At 37.8% G+C, this 14453-nt stretch overlaps 1 protein-coding gene across 3 annotated transcripts in view; it reads left to right on the top strand.

Moving 5' to 3' along the window:
- The first annotated feature begins 227 nt into the window (after positions 1–227).
- The window catches only part of SLC25A31 (solute carrier family 25 member 31), a 43890-nt gene continuing 29664 nt past the window's right edge, over positions 228–14453 (top strand). The window contains exons 1-2 of one of the 3 annotated variants that reach the window (XM_016951023.3): positions 228–669; positions 14259–14386. In XM_016951023.3, coding sequence (XP_016806512.1) covers positions 438–669; positions 14259–14386 — 360 coding nt within the window. In that variant the 5' untranslated portion in view covers positions 228–437. 3 annotated transcript variants of the gene reach the window in all.

The following is a 14453-nucleotide window of genomic DNA, read 5'->3' on the forward strand; positions in this document are numbered from 1 at the left end:
AAAACTAAATTCTGTTCATCTCACACCGCTGATTTACTGCTCTGGCCTAGTCTCAGCTACTAAATTTCTTCACACAGAACTGGCTCTCCTGGGCCCCTCCCCTCGCCTTTCCTGCTCAATGCTCACCGCCTCCGGACCCCTCCCTCATCAGAAAGCCCAGGCTCCGCTCGTAGAAGTGCGCAGGCGTCACCGCGCATCCAGGAGCCACGTGTCAGGAGTCACGTGTCAGGTGTCACGTATCAGGCGTCACGTGGCTGGAGGCCGTTGGAGCGCCTGCGCAGCTTTTCCGCACGCGCCTCGCAGGCGCTCCGCTCTCTCAGCGTCCCAAGAGCCACTTTCTCACCAGTACGATGCTGCAGCGGTTTTCCGCTTCCCTTCATCGTAGCTCCCGTACTCATTTTTAGCCACTGCTGCCGGTTTTTATAGCCTTCTCCATCATGCATCGTGAGCCTGCAAAAAAGAAGGCAGAAAAGCGGCTGTTTGACGCGTCGTCCTTCGGGAAGGACCTTCTGGCCGGCGGAGTCGCGGCAGCTGTGTCCAAGACAGCGGTGGCGCCCATCGAGCGGGTGAAGCTGCTGCTGCAGGTGCAGGCGTCGTCGAAGCAGATCAGCCCCGAGGCGCGGTACAAAGGCATGGTGGACTGCCTGGTGCGGATTCCTCGCGAGCAGGGTGCGTAAAGGCAGGCCGCCCCGACAGCCTCTCCCGGCGCCCTCGTCAGCTTCCCAGAGAAGAGGGGTGGCTGGGAGGGGCATGATTGTGGGCCCCACAACCACAGCTACAGCTGTCGGTGATGAATTTGCTTCTTACCCTTCCAGAATTTAGTTTCTGAACCTAACAGGCTCTGCTTTTCCAGGGCCGCGTTGGTCCTGACCAAGTCCTGGTACCGGGGAGACCACTGCCTTCTCTTTCTCTAAATCTGCAGTGCGATTTACACCTTGGTGCACCTGTGCCAGGTCCAGAAGGAAAGTGATTGACCTCCCAGGATTGAGGGAGATGCCATTAGGCACTCTGCTATAACTAGTGCTCTAAGTTGCTTAAATATTTGTTGGTATAATCACCCCACTATGCTCCAGCATGGGCGACAGAGGAGACCTTGTGTCAAAATCTGTATGTATATTTGTTGAAATAGTATGTCTAAGAGAAGTACAAATATGGGAGCACTAGGGCTTACCAGTACTCTGAAACCTATTAGTGAAAAGAGGTTCTGCTTATTCTACTGAAGACCAAGGGGGTACTTCGTTCTGCCCAAAATTCAAAGGGGCGCTAAAAAAAAAAAAAAAAACCCAACCCTCAGTCATCAAGATAAAAAGTATTTTAAGGCCAGGCGCGGTGGCTCACGCCTATAATCCTAGCACTTTGGAAGGCCGAGGCGGGCGGATCACTTGAGCTCGAGCTCAGGAGTTCTAGACAAGCCTGACTAACATGGCGAAACCCAGTCTATACTAAATATACAAAAATTAGCCGGGCGTGGTGGCGCACGCCTGCAGTCCCAGCTACTTGCGGGACCCTGATGCGGGGATTTCAGGGAGCCCAGATCGCGCCACCGCATTCCAGCCTGGATGAAGGAGTGAGACCCTGTCTCAAAAAAACAAACAAAACTTTAGGGTCCTTCCGTTTCCGAAGCCCCTCTCTTTCACTAGAGAGAGAGCTGTTCTCCTTTCTCTTTATTTTTTCTATTAAACCTCCACTCCTAAAAACAGAAAAAAAAAAAAAACTTTAAACTATTTTAATGCAATCTTTTAAAAATCAAGTCATGCAAAAAAATTCATAACTAACACAGTATATACAAGTTTAAAATAAACATGGGATCAGTATTACCAGTTTTTCTTTTTGCATCAAGCACTGTCCTTATTTAAAATTTCATTTTTGTTCATCATTGATTTTTTTCTATTAATATTGGAATGATTTAAAGAAATAACGAAAGTGCTTTGTGAACCATTGCTGCAAAATGGCTCCCAAGTTAGCTAAAGGGATAAGTCTATCAGATATTTTATATAATCCACCCATATAGTTGGATTCAATAGAAAAATCTGTATGATCTTTTAAAAAGAAATAGACATTTATTGTGTATTCTCAAGAAATGAAGTGGCTTCAACTCCAGTGCAGACCCTTCTTTTAGTCCTGTTCTAGGGCCAGATACTGTCCCATTTAAAAAAGCACCTTGTACCCTAGGAATGCTAGGGATGTGGTTACAACTCTTCCAGACCTGTGGCGTGGAGTATATGGGGTCAGGGGTAGAAACTTAATGCATCATCTGGGAGCTAAGCTCAGGTCTTTCATAGTTTGCCTCTCTCCACTCATTCATTTAATTAAAGCAAGCTTCTCATTTCCCCCAAGATTTTTTCAGGAAAAGCAAGGAACCTGTCTCTTCTTCGTTTATATTCTAAGACTTCTGAAGAGAAGTAGGGGCCTCTCTATTATTAGCTTTTCTGCTTCAAATATTTTGTCAGGTAAAATGAAGTATTCTGGTCAGATAGGGCTGACTAGTGCTAATTTATTTCATATTTTAAATGTTTTTCACAATATTTAAACCTAAACGTATTCAATATGGCCCTTGTAAGTTGATATCATTCTCAGATGTATCCTGGTCCTTGCTTTAAGTTCCAAGATGAGAGGATCATAAGTAGAACTTGAAGATGTTTTCTATTATATATAAAGCTTTATGAAGGTACCATGGTGTATCCTATGCTAAGAGATCAGTAATTTACAAGGATACTATTGCCATCTAGAGGCAATTTCGGAAACTTGTGGGGCAATTTTTTTTAATTTAGCACAAAGATAGAGGGGTATAATCCTACGTTACAATGGTATGAAAGGCAAGGGCCAGGAATGTTAAACGTCCTGCTGCTATATGCGGGCCAGGCATACATGATGAAGATTTATCCCGCAACCTGAATGACTTTTAGATCTCCCCTTCGATTTTCGTGTAGCAGTGAAACCTGTTTATGTTTCTCTAAGCCTAGAAATAACTTAACTCTGATTTACTTATAAACACGTTGTCTGGGGCATGATTTTAGTATACACTGATTCCAGTAATGCAGCTACCATATAAGGAAGTAGAAAAAAGATCGTACTTTCTTCTGTTCAGAAGTTTACTACGAGTTGTTCATCATTGCAGAAACTCATGTCAACAACTCTGCTTATAGTATTTGGTCATCATTTATACAGGTTGAGTATCCGAAAAGCTTGGGACCAAAAGTTGTGGAATTTTTAATTTTTTCAGATTTTAGAATATTCTCATTATATTTACCACATGAGCATCCCTAATCTAAAATCCAAAATGCTCTAATAAGCATTTCCTTTGCCCATGATGTCAATGCTCAAAAAGTTTCAGATTTGGAGAATTTTGGATTTTTGGATTAGTGATGCTCAACCTGTGTCATCTGTATTTGTAGCTATTGAATCTATGATGATTGTATGTATACTTGTACACTTATTTATTTGACGTATTTCAAAATGTCAATATGCAGTTAATTACAACTGAATCGTTATAAGTAGAGGCAAGCTTGACTATTATATTTTTGGTATGGTCATGACCTACCAACTTCCTTATTTTAAAACATAAATTTCTTGCAATTTGCCTTCTCTTTCTTTTTTGAAAGTCAAGACACATGCACATCTCAGGTGTCCTGAAGATTGTTTTTATGTTTTCTCTAATTTTATTCACAACTTTTCCTTTCTTTAGGCCATGTGAAATGAGCTGGAGAAAGAGATATGAACACAGAATGCACAACTAGATGCTCTCTAGTTTCTTACCTTATCTCTACTTTCTTTCCATTACAAGGATAGATCTCTGCATTCTTGCCTTGAATATAGCTTTAAATATCACTTTGAGTGTTTCTGACACTTTTTATAAGCTTTTCTTGGCTTATGAAAGCTTCTGGATTTATCCTTATGTTGTTCTTAAAGATTTATTATATTCTTTAGTTGGTTTTATCACCTGCCAACTTTGTATGTGTACTTTTATTTAACACTGTTTAAACCTTTATTATGCAAATAATGCATAATTATTGTAGAAAATTAGAAAATATAAAGAAGCAAAAAGTAACATCACTGCTAAAGTCACCACAATTAACATTTTGGTTTTTCACTGAGCAAAATATACATATGTAAATATGTGTTTAATCAAAGGAACTGTCTTATTAGTATATTGTAAATGTAGCCTTTTAAAGAACTGATTTTCTGGGTGTGGTGGCTCATGCCTGTAATGCCAGCACTTTGGGAGGCAGAGGTGGGCAGATCACTTGAGGCCAGGAGTTCAAGACCAGCCTGGCCAACATGGTGAAACCCCGTCTCTACTAAAAATATAAAAATTAGCTGGGCATGGTGGTGCACGCCTATAGTCCCAGCTACCTGGGAAGCTGAAACACAAGAATCACTTGAACCTGGGAAGCACAGGCTTCAGTGAGCCAAGATCGTGCCACTACACTCCATCCTGGGTACAGAGCAAGACTGTCTCAAAAAAAAAAAAAAAAAGATCCATACAGTCTCATTTTTACAAGCCTATCCAAACTCTTCTCTTTTAGGAGTTCTGTGTCACGAGTTTATCAGCTTTCATCTAAGCTTTTCCCAAACCCATTTTTCTGAAGACTTAGAACAGTGAGGTTTTTTAATATCCTAGGGTCCATCTTGAAGATGCTATTTTGGGGTATGGGAAGAAAATATTAGGTATTTTATTTATATGTACTTTAAGTAAAATACAAAAATAAATTTTACTGATATTTAATATATAAATTGGCATTGTCACCTATGCTTGGGCCCAATGTCAGTTACGTATCACGGGACATTAAGGGATCCTGAAAAAAAGAGTGGGAGTTACACAAGGTAGAGGGAATGACAAGCACCCTTCCTCAATAATATATTATTGTTTATGTTTGCCCAATTAACTGGATTTATAGATTCTATTATCAGGTTTTAACTAAATCCTCAAAACATGGACAAAACTTTGAAAAAGATTCTGCCGTGAAAACCAAATCAAGGGTAACACCAATATCAAATGATGAACCACAAGAAAAAGCTGATGCCATTTACTCCAAGAAATGGCGTATTATTTCATCATTCACATGACATTCAGTGTAGAAACAATGACAGTCTAATTGGACCTGAGACAAGAAGACTATTTGAAATATAGATTCCTATATACTATTCTTAAAAATGAACTTCACCCTAACAGTGCCTTGAGATAATAGTAAATGGTGGTGTGAAAACATCATAATTAGCAAGATGTTTGAAAATATTGTTTTTCATCTTTTAAATAAATGTTTAACTTTGCTCTAATATCATCTAACATTCAAGTTTCCCTAACAACCCTATCTAAATAGCCTTTTATTATTCCCAATCTTCATATATTGTTTTTTTGTTTACAGTTTTTTATTGCTAACAGACATAGTTATTTGCTACCTATCTCCCTGGTCCCTCCCTCTTAAGATGTAAGCTCCATAAGATCAGGAACATTGTTCCTAGTGCTGTCCCCAGTAGGCACAAAATGTCTGCTGTGGAGGAGGTACCAAATAAAAGTTTTTAAATGAAAAATCTTTATCTCATTCTTTAATTTATATTTTGAGTATGTTTTACAGATGTACATAATATGGTAGTATAGTTGCAAAGGTATATAATTTATTAATGTATACTATTTGGAAGTCATGCAGACTTTTTTTTTAATTGATAGGCATATCATCAAAACATGTTGAACCTCCCCTGCAAAAAAAAAAAAAAAATGTTGGTTTAGACTGTATATCCAAACATGCCTAACATTCTTGTTCTTGGCAAGGCCAGCCAATAAATGGCCCAGTAACTTTTTCCTGTCACTTTTATTTCAATTCTTATTTATTTGTTCAAAATTAGGTTCAGAGCAGGTTTTTCTCATCCTTCTTAAATTTTGAAGAAATTTTTTGCTTAGGAATTAGAAACTTAAACTTTTATTTATTTATTTTACTTTTAATGGAGAAAGAGGTCACCATCACTATATTTTTCTCTACCAATTTTGTGATATATATTAAGAAACCATCCATTTATTCTGTATGACTAGAGAGTCAAAACGTTCCTGCCATTGTATCACTTCTGCTTTAACCTTGTTTTATTCTAACCAAAAAATACTGTTTTATCCAGAATGGATTTTTATATAGAGGCAATAGAAGTGCAATAACTCTAGACCTGGAGTCGAATGGACCTAGAACCAAGTCTCAGCCTTTCCCATACCTTGTAACTTTGAACAGTTTTTATTTAACCTTTCTCAGCCCCAGTTCCCTGGGGCTGGTATACTGGTATAATAACTATACCTATCTGATACGGTAGTTGTGAGGATTAAAGAAGATAATGCATGTAAAATATTCAACATGTGTCTATACCATAGTTAGTGCTCAAGTAATTGTAACTAATGTGTATGTGTGTGTTCCTGAATTTATAAACATGTACTCCAGATGTTCATTTGTAAATGAAATAATTTGGGATAAACTTGCATTATGCATAGAGTAGATTTTTGTAATCTGTCCAAGGGAACTGGAACCTATGTAGTGCATAGCATATCTAAGTAGAGTTGAATTAAAACGCTGAAACCTGACTCCCAAAAATAGTTAGAAAATGCATTCAGAATTTTACTTAGGGGCTCCTCCTGTCTTATACTCTTAGCAGGGGCGTTGGAGTTTCTAACAGCAAGGTACAGCAGAGGCAAAGAAGGAAATAAGAATAAGATGTTTTAGTGTGATCTATGGGAAAAGAGGTTAAAACAAGTGTTCTTAACCTGACACCTGGAGCTTCAGGGAATTCAAGAATTCTGTGACATCTATGTAAAACTATTTTATGTATGTGAGATTTTATATTTTTTCTGACCTAACCCATTAAGAATTGCCTGCTATACTACTTTAACAGTTTTCCTGTTATACTTCTAGGGATTTGTTTGTAAATTTTCATTGAGATATTGACATTTCTTTTGATGCAAATGGTTTTATTCGTGCAAATACAATTTTTCTCAAAGGAACACATTCTTCAGCCAACACTAGCAAACCTCTTTAGTCATAAATCTGACACTCTGTCATCATGGTCTCATGTTAGTTTCCAGATGTCTTTATCATTAAAACCTTCTGTTTATGTTCAGTACGCTAATCAAAGTTACAAACCTTTGTGCTACTCTTTTTTTTTTTTCTTTTAGATAGGGTCCTGCTCCATCGCCCAGGCTGGACTGCAGGGCACAATCGTGACTTAACTGCAGCCTGGAGTTTTGGTGTTCAAGAACTCCCACCTCAGCCTCCTCAGTAGCAGGGAGCACAGGCACATGCCACCATGGCAGCTAAGTTTGTTTGGGGTTTGTTTTTTTTAGAGATAGGGTCTCACTGTGTTACCCAGGCTGGTCTCAAACTTCTGGCCTCAAGCAGTCATCCATTTTCAGCCTTCCAAGCCATTGGGATTACAGGCATGAGCCACCATGCCTGGCTTGTGCTATTATATATTATACTCATTTTTTATATACTCAGCAATATAATCATAATTACAGAATTATAACTAATAACTCCTAGTCTGAAACCCATAATATCTCATACCAGTCAGCTGTATTAGCCATTTCCAAAGTGGCCATTAATAGTTAAAAAGCCATGTGTAAAATAGCCTTCAAAAACCAGTTTATTAGTTTTTTCCTTTAAACAGCTGATTTCAATTTTCTTTTTAGGAGAGGGTCTCACTCTGTTCCCCAGGCTGGAGTGTGGTGGCACCATCACAGCTCACTGCAGCCTTGGCCTCCCAGAGTCAAGCGATTCCCACTCCGGATTCAAGCAATTCTCATTCCTCAGCCTCCTGAGTAGCTGAGACTACAGACGTGCACCACCACACCCAGCTAATTTTTATGTTTCAGTAGAGATGGGCTTCCACCATGTTGCCCAGGCTGGTCTCAAATTAAGCTCAGGCAATCTACCTGGCTCAGCCTCCCAAAGTGCTAGGATTATAGATGTGAGCCACCACGCCTGGCCCAAATTGCTTAATTTCCATATAATTTGTGCTTTTGAGAGATCTTTTTGATATTGACTTCTGTTTTTATTCTGTTGTGGTCTGAGAGTATGGTTGATATAATTTCAATTTTTTTGTATTTATGGAGACTTGCTTTATGGCTTAGCATGTGGTCAATCTTGGAGTATGTTCCATGTGTAGAAGAGAAGAATGTAATTCTCTGGTTGATGGGTGGAGTATTCTATAGATGTCTATTAGGTTCGAATGGTCAAGTGTGGAATTTAAGTCTAGAATTTCTATGTTCATTTTCTGCCTTGATGGTCTAAAGCTGTTGGTGGGGTGTTGAAGTCCCCCACTCTTATTGTGTGACTGGCTAAGTCTTTTTGTAAGTGTAGAAGTACTTGTTTTATAAATCTGGGTGGTCCAAATGTTGGGTATGTATATATTTAGGATAGTTAAATCTTCTTGTTGAATTGAACCCTTTTTCATTATGTGATGCACATCTTTGTCCTTTTTATTTTTGCTGGTTTAAACTCTGTTATATCTCATATAAGAATAATGACCCCTGCTCTTTTTTGTTTTTTATTTGCATGATCCTTTTCCAACCCTTTACTTTGAGCCTGTGGGTGTCATTACATATGAGATTGGTCTGTTAAAGACAGCAGACAGATGCATCTTGTTTTTTATCCAACTTGTCACTCTGTCTTTTAAATGGGGTGGTTAAAGGTTTACACTGAAGGTTAATATTTGATATATGAGGTTTTGATCATATTGTGAATTTGTTAGCTGGTTTCTTCATATTTTATATTGTGTGGTTGCTTTGTAGGATCTCTTGGCTATGTTAACAGTGTTTTTGTGGTAGCAGGTATTTTTCTTTCATTTCCATGTGTAGAGCTCCCTTAAGGATTGCTTGTCACCTGGTCTGGTGGTAACTAAATTCTCTTAGCACTTGCTTGCCTGGAAAAGATTTTATCTCTTCTTCATGTATAAAATTTAGTTTGGTGTGATATGAAATTCTTGGTTTGAATTTTTCTTTAAGAATGCTGAAAATAGGCCCCCAATCTCTCCTGGCTTGTAGTGTTTCTGCTGAGAAGGCTACTGTTAGCTTGATGGGTTTCTCTTTGTACATGATCTGACCTTTTCCTTTAGCTCTCTTTAAGATTTTTTCTTCAGTGTTGACCTTGGACATTCTGGTGACTATATGCCTTGGTGATTGATGTTCATTTTGTACAGTATCTCACTGATGTTCTCTGGATTTCTTGTATCTGGACAAAGATAGGGAAATTTTCTTGAATTATTTCCTCAAATATGTTTTTTGGGTTGTTTACTTTTTCTGTTTCAGGAATGCCAGTAACTTGTAGGTTTGGCTGCTTTACATAATCTTATATTTCTCAAAGACTTTGTTCATTTATTAAAATTCTTTTTTCTGTATTTTTGTCTAACTGGATTAAAGGACCAGTCTTCAAGCTCTGCATTTCTTTCTTCTGCTTGGTCCAGTCAATTGATAATTTTTTTAATTGTATTTTGAAATTTCTTAAGTAAGCTCTTCAATTCCATAAGATCTCATTGATTTCTTTTGAAGATGTTTATCTCTTCTTTCATTTCCCAGATTACTCTAGAAGTTTGTGTCTATTTTCAACCTTCTTTTAGATCTTATTGAGCTTCCTTGCAATTCATGCTTTGAATTCTTAGTCATTTCTGAGTTTCCATTTTGGCTAGGAACCATTGCTTGACAGCTAGTGTGATCCTTTGGTGTTGTTATTACATTCACATTTTTTGTGGTGCCTGATTTCTTGCCCTATTCCTTCTCAACTGGAGACACTAGTGCTTCCAATTTTTGTAGTCATTTTAATGCAGGTAGGATTTTTTTTCTTTTTCTATGTAACATTATTGGGGTTTTTTCTTTTCTCTTTCCCCCTCCTCCCTTGGGGGTGTAACTGTAGACAGTGTTGGGTAGGGGCTTTTGACTTTGCTCTATAACCCTTGGGGGTGTAACTGTAGACAATGTTGGACAGGGGCTTTTGACTTTGCTTCTATAGCCCTATGCATGTATGTCAGCAGGTTTTATATTGGGCTATGGGATCCAACCTACAGGCCAGTAGATAGCATGTACAGCTAAGTCAACTGAGGCAAACACAGCTACATATGTACTTGACCCCTATTTACTGGGAGAAAGGATGGGCCAGGCTGATGATTCAGGAGAGCAGATGGTCAGAATGCCTGGAAATCTGCCTGGTTGTGGAGCAGAGACAGCCCCACTTCACCACAATGTCTGCACAGGAAGGATGGGGCAGCTCAGGCTGCTGATCATGGCAAGTAGGTACTCTGCCTGCCTGAGTGTGAAGCTGAGAAGGCCCCCTCCACACAGATCTCTGCAAAGGAAGGGCGGGGTGACTCAGGCTGCCAATGCAGGTGAGCAGGTTCTTTGAATGCCTGGAGATCTGCCTGTGTATGGAGCAGAGAGGGCCCCACTGCACCACAATCTCTGCACAGAAAGGGTAGGGTGGCTCAGGCTGCTCATCTAGGTGAGTGGGTGCTCCAAATGCCTGGATATCTCTTCAGTTTCTTTCATCAGTTTTTTAAACTTTTTGGCGTACAGATCTTTCACCTCTTTGGTTAAATTTATTCCTAATGTTTCGTGTATGCTATTGTGAATGATACTGTTTTATTACTTTTTCAGGTAGTTCATTGTTAGTATATAGAAATGTGGTTGATTTTTCTGTGTTGATTTTATATCCTAAAACTTTACTGAATTATTAGTCTAATAGTTTGTTGGCATATTTAGGGTTTTCTGTATGTAAGATCATGTCATCTGCAAACAGAGACAGTTTAACTTCCTTTTAATTTGGGTACTTTACTTTTCTTTTTCCTAATCACTCTGGCTAGAACTTAAGGTACTATATTGAATAAAAGTGCAAGAGTGGATCCCTTTGTCGTATTCCTGATCTCAGAGGAAAGTTTTCAACTTTTCTCCACTGAGTATGATGTTATCTGTGAGCTTGTCACATATGGCCTTTATTATGTTGTAGTACATTGCTTCTATACCTAATTTGTTGAGAGTTTTTATTACATAAAGATAAATTCTGTCAAATGCTTCTTCAGCATTTTTTGAGATGCTCATATGATTTTTGTCCTTCATTCTGTTAATGTGGTATATCACATTTACCAATTTGTGCATGTTGAGCCATCCTTGCATCCCAGGCATAAATCCCACTTGATCGTGGTGAATGATCCTTTTATCATTATATTGAATTCAATTTGGTAGTATTTTGCTGAGGATTTTTGCATGTTTGTTCGTTGGAATATTGGCCTGCAATTTTCTTTTCTTGTAGTATTTTGGTTGGCTTTGGTACCGGGGTAATGTTGGCCTTGTAAAATGAATTTAGTAGAATTCAGCTGTGAAATCATCAGATCCTGGGCTTTTCTTTATTGTTAAGTTTCTGATTACTGATTCAATCATTGTTGGTCTGTTCAGAAATTTATTCATGATTCAGACTTGGTAGATTATATGTTTCTAGAAATTTATCAATTTCATATATGTTATTTAATTTCTTGGTATATAATTGTTCATAGTAATCTCTTACGACTGTGTATTACTGTAATGTTAGTGGTAGTGTCTTTTCTTTCACTTATAATTTTACTTACTTGACTCTCCTCTCTTTTTTTCTTAAGTCTAGCTAGAGGTTTGTCAATTTTGTTTATCTTCTTCTAATAAAATACCAACCAGCACTGGATCTCAAAAAAATAAACTCTTAGTTTGACTGATATTTTTCTATTATTTTTATAGTCTCTATTTCATTTATTTCTGCCATTGAAACCAGCTCAATTGGCCCATGGAACTGATGTTTATTGTTTCTCATCAATAAACCAAGAAATTGACCTCTCAGTCTTAAAACTTGAGAAACTCGTATTTGTCATATCTGAGTTCCTTTCTCAGGAAACCAACCTTTGGGCCTCCCAGATAGTATCGAGGAACTGAAACTTACCAGATCACCACATCTGGACATTGAGACACTAACCCTTAGCCTGTCATGACTGCCTGATTGATTACCTGTTGACCAAGTCCTTCTTCTTATTCCTCCCTAATTCTTGCTTTCCCACACATAGTTACATTTCTTTTCTGCTATATAAACTCCTAATTTTAGTGCATGAAAGAGATGGATTTGAGATTGATCTGTTCTCCTCAGACACAGCACCCAAAACAGCCTTCTTCCCTGGCAGTACTCATCGTCTCTGTGATTGGTTTTCTGTGCAATAAGCAGCAGAACCTAGACTAAACCCTTGGCATTTTGGTAACACTAATTTTTATTGTCTCTCTCCTTCTTCTAACTTTGGACTTAGTTTGTTCTTTTTCTAGCTCCTTGTGGTATAAAATTAGGTTATTTGAGATCTTTCTTCTTTATACATATGCATTTATTGCTATAAACTTCTCTCTTAACTGCTTTTGATGCATCTGTGAGTGTTGGTATGTTGTGTTTCCATTTTATCCCAAGATTTAATTTTCCTCTTCATTTCTTCTTTGACCCATTGGTTGTTAAGAGCATGTTGTTTAATTTCCATGTATTTGTGAACTTTTTCATTATCTTCCTGTTCAAAAATTGTTACAGCAGTTTCTTTTTTTAATAAAGCTTCATCTATTATAATTTTAGAACTTTTCTGTGATTTGTTTCTCCAGAAATCCAAGCCTAGAGTAGAGTTTTGGAGTCAGACAGAAAGCCTGATTTTAAGTCTTGGTTGGCTAGTAATCCTCAGACAGTTTTTCTTTTTTCTTTTCTTTTTTTTTTTTTTTTTTTTTTTTGAAGACAGTTTCTTATTCTGTCACGCATGCTGGAATGAGGTTGTGTGATCATAGCTCACTGCAGCCTCTACGTCCTCAGCTCAAGAAATCCTCCTACTTCAGCCTCCTGAGTAGTTGGAACTACAGGCACATGCCACTGCACACGGCTAATTTATTTTTTTAATTTTTTGTAGAGATGCGGTCTCACAATGTTGCCCAGGCTGGTCTTGAGTTCTTGAGCTCAAGCAGTCCTCCCAATTTGGCTTCCCAAAGTGCTGGAATTACAAGCTTGAGCCACTGCACCTAGCCTAGTTTTTAAACTTTTTAAAGTTTCACTTTGTACATACTTAAAATGGGTGCTGTTGGAGAACCTACATAATAAGCATAATTGATTAAATGATATACATGTAAATCCTTTGCCAGTGACTGGTTCATATAGTGAATGCTCAGTAAGTAGTAGTTGTTACCATCACATGTTGAATACTCTAGTAAAGATGGAGTCAGCTATGAGTACTGAGAAGATTATTTCTTTGCCATTAAATATGCTTCTGAATTGTCTTTGTGTAATCACTTTATATTCAGCCTCGGGTTCACCAAGATTATTTTTTTCCCACAGGGTTAATGTTACTTATTTAACAAATAATTATCTTTCCCTCTATGTACTTATCTAACTTTGTTCAATTCTGAGCACTAGCGCAGTTAACTGAGATTATTTTCTTTTGAATCTTTATTTTTAAAAGACTGATTCTGGGTATTCTCCGAACTGGTGCTAGAGGTATCCTGTTCAGAACAGCAAGGCCAAAGCATTTTACAATTTGTAATCAAGTGAAAACAACCAAGGCTATTGCAGAGCTAGCCTGCCATGCTCTAGGGCAGCTCTATATCATAAGGATAGTTCTGAATTTTAAGGGGTACACAATGAATTATATGGGTTGGTCAATCCCTGGAGAATTCAGGTAGGGAGATTACTGGCGTCAAAGATTTCTTCCCATCTCTCCCTCAGTTCTCTAGAAACTGCCTGGAATTGAAATGGATCCCTTTTCTGGATAAATTTTAACACCCATTCAAAATGGTTCCAGATCATAAAGATAAGGGCACTTTAGATTCTTTTATCCTGTTCTCATTCTCATAAGTATGTGTACAAATCAGTAAGTGGATTTATTCTATCATACTCATTTGTAACAGCCTTACCACCATAGGTGTTATACATCAGGATTTGGGAATAAGCCTAAGGGTTACTAGCCTCTGAGAAATACAACTGAGTTCTGTTTATCTACTAGTAAAGAGCCCTATATTCAACTGATAACACTTTCCGTTTTAGGTATTCAAAGCTCTTTATTTGAAATTTTTTAAAAAATGGAATGGGGTTCAATAGAGTTAACACTGCCTTTTTATTTTTCAATGGAGACACACATTTTAGAAAACTTTATTTTTCTCATAAGAAAGAGTATGTTTTAGATAGTTCATATAGCTAAATTTGCTAAAACTATGGCAATTGTTTAATAATACAATGTAGGTTTATGTATTTATATGTTTCCCTCTGTAGGTTTCTTCAGTTTTTGGCGTGGCAATTTGGCAAATGTTATTCGGTATTTTCCAACACAAGCTCTAAACTTTGCTTTTAAGGACAAATACAAGCAGCTATTCATGTCTGGAGTTAATAAAGAAAAACAGGTAATTATATATTTTTTTACTTTTTCCTTCCAATATAGAAATTTTCCATCCAATATAAATTTCCCAT

Source organism: Pan troglodytes, chromosome 3 (assembly GCF_028858775.2).
Source record: "Pan troglodytes isolate AG18354 chromosome 3, NHGRI_mPanTro3-v2.0_pri, whole genome shotgun sequence".
In the NCBI taxonomy this organism is placed as follows: domain Eukaryota; kingdom Metazoa; phylum Chordata; class Mammalia; order Primates; family Hominidae; genus Pan; species Pan troglodytes.